The sequence below is a fragment of the Thermothelomyces thermophilus genome, chromosome 6 (assembly GCF_000226095.1).
Source record: "Thermothelomyces thermophilus ATCC 42464 chromosome 6, complete sequence".
NCBI lineage: Eukaryota > Fungi > Ascomycota > Sordariomycetes > Sordariales > Chaetomiaceae > Thermothelomyces > Thermothelomyces thermophilus.
Window position 1 is genome coordinate 3,054,356 of NC_016477.1, and position 14,142 is coordinate 3,068,497.

The 14,142-nt window shown below is 50.0% G+C and overlaps 3 protein-coding genes across 3 annotated transcripts; 2 read left to right on the forward strand and 1 right to left on the reverse strand.

Annotated features, from left to right (window-relative positions):
- Window positions 1-538: 538 nt before the first annotated feature.
- On the forward strand, window positions 539-1,765 carry MYCTH_2310836 (uncharacterized protein). Its single transcript, XM_003666248.1, has 2 exons — window positions 539-631; window positions 710-1,765. The coding sequence occupies exon 2, from the start codon at window positions 714-716 to the stop codon at window positions 1,593-1,595; it is 882 nt and encodes a 293-aa protein (XP_003666296.1). The 5' UTR covers window positions 539-631; window positions 710-713; the 3' UTR covers window positions 1,596-1,765.
- Window positions 1,766-4,552, reverse strand: MYCTH_2310837 (uncharacterized protein). Its single transcript, XM_003666249.1, has one exon. The coding sequence runs from the start codon at window positions 4,327-4,329 to the stop codon at window positions 1,936-1,938; it is 2,394 nt and encodes a 797-aa protein (XP_003666297.1). The 5' UTR covers window positions 4,330-4,552; the 3' UTR covers window positions 1,766-1,935.
- A 1,662-nt stretch (window positions 4,553-6,214) lies between these two features.
- Window positions 6,215-8,280, forward strand: MYCTH_60294 (glycoside hydrolase family 72 protein). The gene is made up of 3 exons (XM_003666250.1): window positions 6,215-7,124; window positions 7,219-7,668; window positions 7,773-8,280. The coding sequence occupies exons 1-3, from the start codon at window positions 6,429-6,431 to the stop codon at window positions 8,007-8,009; spliced, it is 1,383 nt and encodes a 460-aa protein (XP_003666298.1). The 5' UTR covers window positions 6,215-6,428; the 3' UTR covers window positions 8,010-8,280.
- The last annotated feature ends 5,862 nt before the right edge of the window (window positions 8,281-14,142 follow it).

Genomic DNA, 14,142 nt, shown 5'->3' on the forward strand with positions numbered 1-14,142 from the left:
GGTACGATGGGTAAACCGGAGGAGCTCCATAAGGAGGCACTGTTTGTAGACAACTAATGTTAGCGATACTGACCATTAAAAAGGACGCCCGATGGTTTTGCGGCAAGAGAACACATGCGAGGCGAGACATACCTCCGTAGGGATTGTACGCCATGGCGGCGGGTGACCGTGCGGTATTTGTAGGCTTCTATTGCAATGGAAGAAGCCAAAAAATAAATAAATCTGCCGATTTGGTTCAGATGCTGTCTGCTGAATCGAGGCGCCGACAACGGTTGTTGGGGATGACGACGAGCAGGTCGCGATCGCGACAAGCAAAAGTTCACAAGATTGGATAGTCGCGGCGCACGTTCCATCTGCCAAAGCGGGCCTGGAATCCACTCGTAATTGCTATCAGCACGTGACCGAGGCTCCTGGGCGGGCGAAGCCGGAGTTTGCACAGCGAACGACTTGGATTAACCAATGATCTTTGTCAGACCCGCTGAGCACGCAGAGTGGGTCTTTGCAACTCGGGCTAGCGCAGCTGGAGGAGGCGCGACTTCAGAAAATCAAAAGTACGAGTAGTTGCTTGCCAGGAAGCAACGGGTGCTGCATCGATCACGACCGAAACGCCGGCATTTCCATGACCAATTGAGTACGTCCCTTATCCTCACTGTCAAATGACCTGCGCAATTCCAGTCTGAATATTGACCTCGCCCGTTTCCTTCAACAGGATCATGGAGTTCCGCCAGGTCGTCTCAGTCTGCCGCTCGGCAGCGGCAGCAGCAACGAGGCCGTCCCTCGCCAGCACGCGGCCGTTCCCCTCGAGCGTGCTCATCCAGCGCCACCAGTTCAGCACAAATAACAAACAGCAATCCGAGGCCGCTGCCGCTGCCGCTGCCGTTCAGCAGCCGCCGTCCGAAACCCCGGTGAACCCTCGCTCCCCGGCGTACCGGGTTGCCCAGCTCCAGGCTTCGCTGTCGCAGAACCCGTCGTCGTCGTCATCCTTGCCCCCGCGGCCGCCGATCCGCAAGAACAACATGCTGGAGGGCTCCCAGAAGAGCTGGGCCGCGCCGCAGGCACGGAGCGGCGGCGGCAACAGCAGCTCCGGCGGCGCATCCCTCTTCCGCAACACGACGCTCACCGGGCGGGCGCCGACCTCCTCTTCCTCCTCCTCCTCCTCCTCCGCGGGCACGGGCGACCTGTTCAACCTGCCCACGCAGATCACCTCGGACATGGAGCGGGCGACGGGCGCCGGCGGCAGCAAGAGCGACGGCAGCACCGGCACCACCGGCACCACCGAGACGATGAGCACGTGGAGCGAGGACGAGTTCCTGCCCAAGCACTACGACGTGTCGGAGCCCGAGCTGCGCCTGCGCCCCTCGACCGGCCGCACGATCCAGATCAAGGGCAACGTCGACCTGGCCCGCGGCTTCCGCCTGCTGCACCGCGCCGTGTCCCAGAACAAGATCAAGGCCCACGTCCGCCTGACCAGGTTCCACGAGCGGCCCGCGCTGAAGCGGAAGCGTCTCAAGCGCGAGAGGTGGCAGGAGCGGTTCAGGCAGGGCTTCAGGGCTACCATCAACCGGGTCATGGAGCTCAAGGCGCAGGGATGGTAAAGGCGTAAAGGAGACGCGGCTGTGCGGTTGTATAGACGGGGGTGGTTGGGGAGGGACGAAAGTTGAGGATATCATGTGTGAACTACCTACCAATGCTGGCTAGACACTGGTTCGCATGGTAAATGGTGTCAATTGTACTTATAGTTGCTCGATACAAAAAATATGAATCCTTGCGTAATCATTGCTGGTCGTATGAACGTGAGCCATCGCACTGCAGTACCGTCTTGAACCCGCGCCTTCTTCCGTTACGTCTATCCATAACATCGAATATCGTACCCGCAATCTTCCAAATTCTCATCCTCATGTCGTATCTCGATTGCTCACTCATGAAATGCGTCGCTTAATCCCAGAATTCCCTCACGGGTGTACCGATCGGGCTAGTCTTCAGCTTTGGGCGGCTCATAAAGACCGCCTCATAATCATTCTCGCGCCCGCCATTCAAGAGCTCCTCGGCGAGCTGCAATGTCGAATTGCCCTCCTCTTCACTGACGGCACGGAAGTAGTTGCTTCTCCTCCCCGCCGCGGCCGGCGTCGACGGGGCGCCGCCGCCGCTCTGCATCCCCCTTTTCAACGACCGTCGCCGTTCCAGCTGCGCTTTCTGTCTTGCCGCTTCAGAGCCGGCCAAGCTCCGCCTCGTGCGGGCAACCAGGTCTTCATACCCCCCCGCCTCGCGTTCCGCCGTTGACGGTTCGGCCACGGAGGAGACGACTGGCCTCGGCGCGCGGTCGAGCGCGCCACGATTCCCATTATCCGCCTCCGGAACGGCTTCTCCCCCTGCCTCGTCAAACCCGTCTTCGTCCGCTTCCGGAACGCGGAGGTTCGCGTGGGACGTGACCCGTGCCATGGAGAGACGAGTGCGCTCGGCCAGGGAGAGCCTGTGTCGCGGTTTCTTGACGGGAGACGGGGAGGCGGCGCTAACCGCAGCGAGTATTTGATCCGCGAGCTGCTGTGTTGGCGATACCGCCTGTTCGGGCGAAGGTGGCGGCTCTGGTGATGGCGTCACCACTCGAGGAGGGGAAGGAGCCGGGGGTGGAGGCGATGAAGGGCGCCGGGTAGCTTTTGGTGCCGAACTAAACCGCCGCTCTGGAGACTTCGTCGGCGAGTCTTGGCTCTGCCGCCGTCTCGCAGAAGGCGACTGAGGCTGGACGGTGGCTGATCTCTGGAGACGAGATGGGATCAAGGGTTCATCCTCGAAGAATCCGTGCTCATCATCAAAGGTCTTGGCTTTCCGTAGGACCGGTTCAAATGCTGGCTCTTCCGACACTTTGATCGGTTCACGGCGAGAGGGCGACGGACGTGGCGGTGGCCGTGCCTCCTCGAGCTCGCTGATGTCGGATATTACTTCGGATTCCGGCTCGGCATCCTCGGTCGGCGGCTCTGGTCGCTCCAGCGGCGGCGGTCTGCGGAAGAACGCGGGGATGGCTGGAGCGGTTGAGCCGATTTTGGATAGATCCGACCTGAGACCTTCAATGAGCGCCTCGTAGTGGCTGTCGAGCTGCTTGGGCGAGGGTCTCGGCAGCTTCCTTGGGCTCAGACGGTCGAGACGGAGGCTCTCGTGCTCTCGAAAGCCGAGATCGATGCCCTTGTGTTTAGGCTCCTGTTTCTGCCCTTTCGTCGCGGCCTCAGACCCAGTCTTTCCAAACAGCCTCTGGCGAAACCCTTGCCACTTCTCCAGCCGTGCTTGCTGCCCCTGGACTCGGTGTTCCAACCGTTCCAGAAGGCCGGCAGATGTACCCTCGAGTTCGGCAAGCCTTCCTTCTTGGACCCGTCTCCAAACACGGTCATACGGGGTCGCGAGCACACCATCCTTGTGGGACTTGCTGTCGCCGTAGAGCAGCGCCTCCATCCATCGTTCGTTGCCAGCCCAGTTATTTCGCACTATGCCCCAGACTTCGCGCTTCTCTTCGTCGGTTACCACCTTTTTCCGGCCGCTTCGCTTCGCAGCCTCAGCCTCCTCACGCTTCCTGGCAACCGTCTCCTCTTTCAGCGCCAACCAGTCAGAGAACTCCCGGAACCGTGCCCGATCCGTGTTCTTCTCGTCCAGCATGCGGCGCAACGACGCCTTGTGTGCGATGACGAGGGCCACCAGCTCGGTCCGGTCACCAGAGTACCCTCGATTCTCAAGAGCAAGAGTCTGGGCAAGAGCAGGGTGGCCCCCTCCATTCAGCTGCTGCTCAGCAACCACCTTTTTGAGGACGGCCGACGAGAAGACGGCCAGCACCTCCTCCAGCCGCTCGCCCTTGCATTCGTCGAGCATGGTCTTGCGCACGACGGCATCCCGGCCGAGAACACCATTCTTCTTTGCTTGCTCTAAGCCCCTCAGCAACGCGGCGCGGAGATTCAGCGACTGGACCTGGTCGAGCGGTGGAAAGAAGGGCTGCAGCTTGTTGCGTGCTTCGTCCGGGTCCCACAGCCTGAAGAGGTGGTACAGGGCCCACTCCACCGATTGGATGCGCTTCTTCTGCCCTTGAGCCAGATCCTTCGTGCTGAATGTGAGCGCGTTGATGTCGGGCCAGTCGGGGTGCTGGTCGAGATTGAGCAGGCGGAGGTTGGCAAGAAAGAGGGAGACATGAGACCGGGCAGTCGGCGAGGTGGTTTGGTGAGAAGTCGTGGTCGATGGGACGGCGCCCGGTGCATTCCCGCGCGAGGCACTCTGGGACGGCTTGCCGATGTTTGCCGATGCGCGCGTTGACTTCGCGCGGCTGAGCGACGAGGCTCCGTTTGGTTGCGCCATCGCATTAATCGTCGTCGAGTCGTTGCCTGCTAAAGATTCCGTGATACTACTTCGCACTGGAGCAGGCGGCCTTGGAAAACCTGCAGAGTATTGGCCGCCTTCAATTGACCAGTGAGCATCAACTTCAGGCGGTCAGGCACGCCGTCCGATTGCATACGCGGACGGGACCTGCGGTCTGCAGCAGCTGCCTCGAGACGTAGGCTCAGTCTTGCAGGTAAACAACGGGTCGCATCGAAACTGGGGTCGTGTGGGGTAGTTAATATGGAGCCCTGCCGTTACTCTTCGGCATGTGCAGCGATTGGCATGAGGAACAGCCGGAAGAAGGGTTAGGGTTTGTACCATTCTCGAGGAGAGGTAGTACGTCGGCTCCCGCAGAAACTTCGACGGCGGGGACGAGGACTGGCCGGTCCTCAGGCCCGAAGAGAGGGCCACCGGTAATCGAAGCAGAAAGGACCAAATTACCGAGAGCAATTTCGATGGCTTGCAGAGGGATGGTGGGAAAAGCATTTGATTATTTCTTGAAAGGGCATAGTAATAACTGTGGCCCTGAATCCTGAGGGCAACCCCCACGCTCACGAGTAGACCTCAAAGCCCTTGGGAAAACTGTCGTGAAGTGTTAAAGCTACATGAAGAATGCTCGTACTTTAGTAGCGTTTTCCACTAATTAACTACCTCGATTTACTGTTTGACCACAATGATTCTTCCCGTAAACTAGCCTACAGTGTGATTAAGGCGAAGCGTCCTGTTGTCGGCCCATGAGGAATATTCGAACCTGACAGACGCAAGTTAGCGAGCAACTGGTGCATTGAAAGAGACTGAAGAGTATGTCTCTCAGTTTTTTGGTGCGATGTTCAGTTCTGGTTGAAATCCTCGGACTTGCGAGTTGTGGTGTTCAGCCGGCAAAACCTCGGCCCCTCTCTAACTCTACACTACTCTAAGGTACCTAAGCTTAGTGTAAGGGATCCGTAGTACGGATTACCTAGTTTATGCCGAGTCCCCGCCAGGTGCTAGTTAGCTCCAAATGCCGGCCTGCTGCAATTGGGCCCAGGCGACCAGGCGGGAGCATTCCAGACCCTTTTGATGCGGACTCCACTCTTGGCTGGACCTCTCGCACCTTTGGCGGTTTCAAGTCGCTCGTCGCGAAGGTGAGATCAACGGATGAAGCGCGAATCCATCGACCCGACTGCTTGGCACCCCACACCCATGTCAATCGCCTAGAGAAGCTGTCTTTGCCATTGTTGTGTACAATGCGTGCACCGGAAACATTGCACAGTAACTAGTGTATGTACGGAATGATCTGGCTGCTCTCGTCCGTACGAAGGTAGCTGATACTTCGCTTGCTGAGCACCAGATGTCCTCACTGCTGTGTTTCCGGGGTGAGCCCTTCTAGATCTCCGAACAGTGTGGGGACGTCGATTTTCTCGGCAATTCCCGCAAACCTCCAAACCTCCAAATTCTCAACCGTCACAGAATGAGTCGCCGTCAAACTGCTGGGCCTCCATTCTTTACCACGTCTGTTTTGCTACACGCTTGTTGTATCCTCAGCGATCCATGCCGAACCAAATGGTAGGGTATCCTGTTTTCGTGTCAAGATCAAACAGACCGGTGTAGCCAATGGGTTCACAATGGCTCTCGGAGACGGTCAACAGGTTGCAATCATTGGCGCTTGGCGCGCCAATTTCAGGGGAATGGCGCTCTCTTGGCAGACGCAATGCCAGCATTGAAATAGTCAGATCCAAGAGTTCCAAGACTTCTTGGATCGTGGCTATGCTCCTACCCCTTTTCGGACCAAGGGTGTGTGTGGATGTGTGTGTGTTTTAACTGCCGCCGTGCCGCCAAAACGCGCCCCATCCGGGCAGGTTTTCTGCACTCTTCAAAGACCACCAACGTCGCTTCTTCTTCGCGTCAGTCGTTCCTCCACAGATTGTTCCTGTTCTTCGACGTCGGCCATTCCACTCGTTTTGATGGTCATTTGTCTTTTCTAAGTTTTTAATCTACCGTTTTCTTGACGGCCTCAACTTTGTTGTTCCGCAATTTCCAAAACTGTCGCCCCAACTTGTATGCAACTATCCATCTGATTCCCGAGGTACTCGGCAACCATGAGGACTGCAGCGCTCTTGTCCGCGGTCGGGGCTGCGACCGCTGTGCACGGCAACCCGACGGCGACCGTCAGGTCGAAGCCGCGCGCTACTGAGCTCGAGCCTATCACGGTGACGGGCAATGCCTTCTTCAAGGGCAATGAGAGGTTCTACATCCGCGGCATCGACTACCAGCCCGGCGGCGCCGCAGCCAACGTCGACCCTCTGGCCGACCCTGACATCTGCCTGAAGGATATCGCCAAGTTCAAGAAGCTCGGTGTCAACGTGATTCGCGTCTACTCGACCGACAACTCGCTGGACCACGACGAGTGCATGAACGCGCTCGCCGACGCCGGCATCTACGTTGTGCTCGACGCCAACAACCCGCTGTACTCGATCAACCGCGAGGACCCCCACGGCTCGTACAACACGCCCTATCTGCAGAGCGTGTTTGCCACCATCGATGCCTTTGCCAAGTACTCCAACACCATGGCCTTCTTCTCCGGCAACGAGGTCATCCACGACCTCCTCAACACCACCCGCACCGCTCCCTACGTGAAGGCCACCGACCGTGACATGCGTCGTTACATCAAGGCCCGCGGCTATCGCAAGATCCCCGTCGGGTACTCGGCCGCCGATGTGACGACCAACCGGATGCAGACTGCCCACTACTTCAACTGCGGCTCCGATGAGGAGCGCAGCGACTTCTTCGCTTTTGTAGGTCCCCCTCCCTCCTTTTCCCCACTTTTGCCGGGGAGGGCGAGCAATGAGCAACATGACCCCAGGCGCTAACTGTTTGTTTTTCGCATAGAACGACTACTCCTGGTGCAGCACCGACTTCGTCACGTCTGGCTGGAACAAGAAGGTCGAGGACTTCAAGGGCTACGGCATCCCCCTGTTCCTGTCCGAGTACGGCTGCATCGACAACCCGCGCGACTTTGGCGAGATCGAGTCGCTCATGCACCGCAACATGACGGGCGTCTACTCCGGCGGCCTGCTGTACGAGTACAGCATGGAGCCGAACAACTATGGTATCGTCAAGATCAAGGGCGGCCAGGACAACGGCGGTGCCGACCAGACGGGCGAGCGCGAGGAGCTGCCCGAATTCTCGGCCTTTGCCGCTGCGCTCAAGAAGTGGCCCGCTCCCACGGACGACGGCGGCTACACCAAGACCTCCAAGGCTTCCGAGTGCCCGACCAAGGACGCCCACTGGGACGTCGAGTCGTCTGTGCTCCCGGACACTCCCGAGGGTGCCCTCAAGGTTCGTGTTTGCCTCTCTGTCTATCTATTTACTCCTGCCTTGTTTTGTCTTTTTTGAGTAGCATCCATGTCCTGAACAGGCGGCTAACCCGACTACAATCACAGTTCTTTGAGGAGGGCGCTGGCAAGGGTCCCGGCCTGAAGGGCCCCGGCTCCCAGTGGGCCGTCGACCAGGCTTCGACCAGCTCGGGCGGCAAGAGCAGCAGCGGTACCTCCGAGGACGGCGAGTCTAGCAGCTCCAGCGCCGCCATTCGCGGCTCTGTTCCCGCCCTGGACAAGGCCCCATTTGTCATCTCTGGTGTTGTGCTTCTCTTCACTCTGGTTGGCGCCGCGGCTTTCTAAGGCTGGGGAGAGTGGGGTTTCAGTTGGCTGAGATGGTTTGGATTGCTCCTTTTTTAAATTAATAGATATATACTTTCGTGGCCAATGGGGGCTTTGTGCACTTTATGGGAATGATGAATCCTTTTTCTTTTGGCGATTCCCTCTCTCCCGCCTTGAATAATTTAGATAGGCGATCTGCAGGTTTCTCTTTCCCCCGTCATCACGTCCGTCACATTGCGACGTTCTCTTGGGCATCATGAACCTGCCCTCGAATTGTATTGTCTCCCAACTTACCATGCTCTCCGCGCGTCATGGCCAACCCTTGTATTTCGCACACCCGTGCGACTTTCAGATTGCTTCGTTGCACACCCACCGCCGCTCCTCCCCTCCGTTTTTTTCTATCCTTCCCGCACACGCGGGTACAAATCCAGTAGACCTACTCCTACTGTCTAAGCTGATCAGCAAGTGTCAAAGGACAGGCGTTTCGGGGTAGGGAGTACATCAGGGGGGATTGGCTGAAATGTCAACATCGCTGAGCTGTACAACCCATATGATTAAGCCCACACAGTACAGAGACCTAGCACAACGACTATATAAATATATTGTATCCAAAACACGACTTTTGCACAACCCTCTACCTAAGCCGTTCTAGTTCTACTATGTACGAGAGCGCACGGTCTCGAACAGGGTCGAAACAGCATTAACCATGCCGTTGCCTACGAAGTACGGTTAGGAGGACTGTCTTGAGTCATCTCGAGATCATGAAGACCTCTCTAGACACCTTTAGTGGTAGTATCTCGGGGTTGTATGTTTCAACCGCAGACGAGCTAGAACGAGACGCTCGCTTACCTAATCCTTGTCTAGTGCAGTTATCAGATATGCCTTTGCCTTCCGAGCCATTGTAAGTAATTATATACTGCCGAACGCAGTGGGAGCTCCGGGAGCGTTGAAAGCAGTCTGCAGTAGGTGGCTGTACGAAGGAGACAGTGCCTTGTTAAACTATCTACAAAGGAGACAAAACGACTGATATTTATAGACAAAGGAACTGGCCAATGCGTTGGCAACGACGCCTTATACGCTGTGGCACGTATATAGCTAATACTCTTAGAAGCTCTATAGCTTCTGATATACCCCCTAGTTAAAGGCGATAGTCGTTTAACTACACTTTGTAGTAATACTGTTCTTAGTGTTATATCCTTTGTCGCTCTTACCTTGATGGCTCCTTTAGGGGCCTGCCTTCTGTATTTAGAAGTCTAAAAGAGTTAAGTATAGTAGAGCGATTCCTTTGAAGCTATAGATCAAATATAGCCATTATAACTATAGTAGTGATAGTATTACTAGTTTTAATTATAATAATTATAATAGGATAATGCCTCTTATGCTCGAATTAATAGATGACTTATTAGGTATGCCTATTATAAATATAGCTACTACTAGCAGGTCGACTCCTACTCTTATAATGCCTTAAAAGTATAAGCGTGCTAAAGCTTCTAAATTAACTTCTAAACTATAAGTGTTCCCATTATCCCTACCGGTTTTACCGTTTTCTAGCGCTTTACTAGTTATATTAAGATCGTTTAAGCTAACTAAATATAGTAATATTACTACTAGCAAGCTTTATAAGGTGCCCTATAGAATATATATATAGTTAGCTCTAATAGGACATTCTTTTGGCAAATGTCGTAATTATTCTAGCGCTAGCTCCTGCTATTACCATTATACCTATAGTTCCTATAAGTATAAGGAGATGTACGCTAATCGCCTATACATCTGACAGCTTGTCACGGAAATATACATGCAGATGCCGCCTAAGCCACTGGCACGAACGGGCCAATCAAGCCGAAGAAATGATAGACCAATCAGGACAGGATCACGCTTAGCAAGAAATGATCCCAACAGAGGATCACTAGCTCACGATATAAGCCAGGTAAGCCAGTATAAATGATCACCACGACTGCTAGTGATCCTAGGAGTATATATACATATAAATAGTCACTTATTATAGTAGACTCTAGAGTTTACTAGTGGTAACAATTATAATTACAGTACTTATACCAAGTATTGCTAATTACTATAAGAGGTAACTCTAAGTATTGTTATAAACCCTTTAGCTTTACCAAATCCCTTAGACGACCTATATACTTGTCCTGCTTAATCTACCTTTGTCTAAACCCTTTTAGAAGAAGTCTGAGTTAGGTTTGTCATACGTTATTACCACTCCCTTTGTTCTATTATAGTTTAGAATAGAGGTAACTTTGACCTTGACATCGACATAGCTACTAATATTATGGCTAAATAGCTGCTTGCTTAGCTTGGTTAACTCTAGCAGCGGATCTAGGAGTTAGACTAGAGAGACAAGGCTGCTTAAGCTCGAATTAAGGAACTCGAGAACCGCGAAAAGTACTTATAGAAGTTAGTTAACGAGGCCTATACTAAAATCGAGGCACTTAAGGGTGCTAAAGCAAAGCGTATTAAGATCGAACTACCTAGCAAATATAGAGGAACTAAGGAGGATCTTATAGGATTCCTAATAAACCTCTAATCCTACTTCCGGCTTAATGACGATAAGTTTCTAGATAATAAAGCTAAAGTCTTCTATATAGCTATAAGATTAGAGGGCAAGGTACTTAGATAGTTTAAGCCTATATAGAATAACTATCTTACTAAGGAAGATAAAGACGACTAAGACATATTTATATAGGTAGTCTTCTAATCTTACAACCGTTTTAAAGAAGAGCTTCGGAAAGTTTTTAGTAACAAAGATAAGAAGATTTATATATAAGAAAGACTTGCTAATCTCTAATAGACTAAGTTAGTAGCCTCCTATGCTATATAGTTTAAATAGGACATACTTAAGTCTTAGCTTAATGACAAGGCATTAATATAACTATTCTATAACAGCTTAAAGGAAAAGGTTAAAGACAAGCTATATAAGTACAATCGGCCTAAGACTCTAGACAAATATATTATATAGGCTATTAGGATCGATAATCAATTCTATATATAAGAGTAGTAGAAACAAGGTCAAATAAACAGAACTATAGTTAAGGCTAATGACAAGAAAAAGCAGGCGTATATTAGTACCTCGTATAGGACGTACCCTAGAGCTATAGATATAAATATAGCATAGAAGTAAGACTAGAAGAAGACGACTAAAGACAAGTCCAATGTTACCTACTATAACTATAGAAAGAAAGGGCACTATAAGTAAGAATGCCGAAGCCTAAAGAAAGAATGGAAACTAGCCCCTAGAAAGGAAATTACAACTATTAACGAAACTACTAAGGACATCATCGAAGTAGCGGCTACGAGCTATAAAGATAAGGGCAGTGGTATAGACAGTCTCGGATACGATAGTAACGGTAAAGACAAATAAGCACCGTACTCCGAACTAGTCACTATAGACCTAGAGACAGGTCTTGCCGAATAGGACACGGTAGGAGAGTATACACTGCCAATTTCGATTTTCCTAGCCTTAAGGTAGTAGGGTTTTACGGTTATATAGAGGTAGGATAGATTGTAGACAACCGACACCTAAGGAATCGAAAGACCCGGACCTAATGTTCTATTCCTCTAGGAACAAATTAAATAGTACTATAACGAAGTTTTCTAACTTAATATAGAACTGTATAAATAGGATAGATACTTGATTTGACTTGCCTACTAGAGCAATAGAATAAGGGATAAAATGAGGGAACTCTAATGTATTGTAGAAGCTATCAAAGGAGAATAGCCTGTGGTATATAATAGGCCTGATAGCTACGCCGAGAATCTTGACGGCTAGTAACTTAGTAACGACGTGTGGAACCCGGAATACTAGTTTATATATACAAACTGTGGAAAAGACAAGCGTATATAGGAAAGCTACTAGAAGAAATACTCCTATCTTAGCATTAGAGTACCTATAGTCTATATATAATAGGAAGGATTTAGGAAAGAATTCTAATACTTCCTAGGCGATGCTATATGACTATACCCTTAATATAAGGCATATATATAAGTGCCCTAGTTCTAGTATATAGTATATAAATGCCGATACCACTTCCGTAATAAATTTAAAAACAATTACTAGCCAACCTAACAAGGAAATGAGGACAGAAGTTTACGCCCTATAGAATAGGTCTACAATATAGGAAATAGAGTGGCCGAATTACTCTAGAAGATCGAAGCCCGCAATTTAGAAGGCATTACAATAGTTCCAAAACGAGCCTAGCCTAGGCACTATAGAATAGGACGAGACATATAGGACTCGTGCTAGAGCAACGATTACCTCTATCATATAGATAAAAAGAAATTGCGAATTCGAGAGCTTTAGATAAAGCTATGGCACGTACGATGGAAAATAGAACGGACCTAATAGTAGGAAGCTACAAGCACTTAATGGCTCACGGAAATAAGCACGATCGACAAAGCCGCTATTAGCCGAACAACCGAAGAGGTTAGTACTGACCTAGGAAACGGGTCAGGGCCCTTCGAGGGGCCCGGAAACCATTAACGCCCGTATAGCAGCGAGTGGTAGCGTAGTATAGGAGGGACTGGCGCAAGAGACCACTATATTAAGACCTCCCGGCAGAAGTATAGGAAGTTGCCGCAATCTTTAGACAACAGCAGCAAGACAAGCGATTATAGATAATAGCATAGTAAAAACAGTACGAAATGCTCGTACTAGTAGATAGTAGAGCAGAGATGAACCTGATTTCTCTAACACTTGTAAATTAGCTACGGATACCCTAGAGAATGAAGCGGAAGCATAGTATAGTCAAAGGGCTATTTCCAATACAATAGGTATATAGGGAGACCGAACTAATCGATATCACTATAGCAAGGAAGACTATAGCAGTCATATTTAGCATTATAGATATAGGTAACGACAAAGACATAATATTAGGGTTACCATAGTATAAAGATTATAACCTAGATATTAGCTAGAAGAATAGTAGCTACCTACGACCCCAAACAGAGTCGTATTCGACTAGCGAGATAGGGAGTACACAAGGATCGCGAGCAGACGATACTCAAGGAAAGGCATGTCCTATAGATCTACTACAAGGGACGGACAGTGGTAGGTAGACTACTACAGACTCTAGAAGAGGCGGTATAACGACATCGATATTACGATAGGAGGAATAAGCTAAATTGCCGATAGCTATTCTCTCTGTTAACGAATACGGAGCACTGTAATTAGAGTAGTAAGTTAAGATAGGAGAAATTGCTAGTATTGCTATAGACAGAACCAAGTTTGTATACTATTAGAAAACCGAGAGACAAGATAAGACTAGGGAAGTACTAAAGGAATACGAAGGACACCTAGCATTCGAACCGAAATATCTAGAAGGATTACTAGAACACAGCCTATAGGATTACAAGATTAAGCTTAAGGAAGGAGTATAACTAAAGTTCTTTAAGATCTACTATATAAGCCAGATATAGGATAAAGAACTTAAGTAATATTTAGAGGAGAACCTTTAAAGAGGATATATCTGCCTGTCGATATCGCTAGTAAGCTACCTAATCCTATTTATGCCTAAGAAAGACGGAAAGCTACGGTTATACGTCGACTATTAGCAACTTAACGAATAGACCGTGAAAAATCAATACCCGTTACTATTAATCTTATAGCTCCGAGATTAGTTAGTAGGAGCCTAATATTTTACGCGTCTTGACTTACTATCGGCCTATAACTATATATAGATTAAAGAAGGCAACAAGTGGAAAACGGCCTTTAGGACACCCTATAGCCACTATAAGTACCTTGTCATGCTATTTAGACTTATAAACGCGTTAGTAACGTTCCAAGCCCTGATTAATCAAGCTATCTAACCCTTTCTTAACAAATTTACGGTATATTATCTTGATAATATACTTATCTTCTCTAAGACGATAGATAAACACCGGAAGTATACGAAAGTAGTACTAGACACGCTATATATATATAAGCTATTAGTTAACAAGGAAAAGAGCAAATTCTACATTAGGAAAATGGTATTTCTAGGATATAAGATATCCCTAGGACAAATTCAAATAGAACCTTTAAAGATTAAAGCTATCAAGAATTGGCTACGACCGACGTCAGTTACAGAAGTACGAAGTTTCATCGGATTTACGAACTTCTACCGGATGTTCATTAGGAACTTTAGAGCGATCGTACGACCTT

Bases quoted from the DNA above. Each gene is read 5' to 3' on its own strand.
- MYCTH_2310836 (XM_003666248.1), top strand. From the start codon at position 714: ATGGAGTTCCGCCAGGTCGTCTCAGTCTGCCGCTCGGCAGCGGCAGCA.
- MYCTH_2310837 (XM_003666249.1), bottom strand. From the start codon at position 4,329: ATGGCGCAACCAAACGGAGCCTCGTCGCTCAGCCGCGCGAAGTCAACG.
- MYCTH_60294 (XM_003666250.1), top strand. From the start codon at position 6,429: ATGAGGACTGCAGCGCTCTTGTCCGCGGTCGGGGCTGCGACCGCTGTG. The intron at 7,125-7,218 runs GTAGGTCCCCCT...TTTTTCGCATAG, and splicing joins GCAGCGACTTCTTCGCTTTT to AACGACTACTCCTGGTGCAG. The intron at 7,669-7,772 runs GTTCGTGTTTGC...CTACAATCACAG, and splicing joins CTCCCGAGGGTGCCCTCAAG to TTCTTTGAGGAGGGCGCTGG.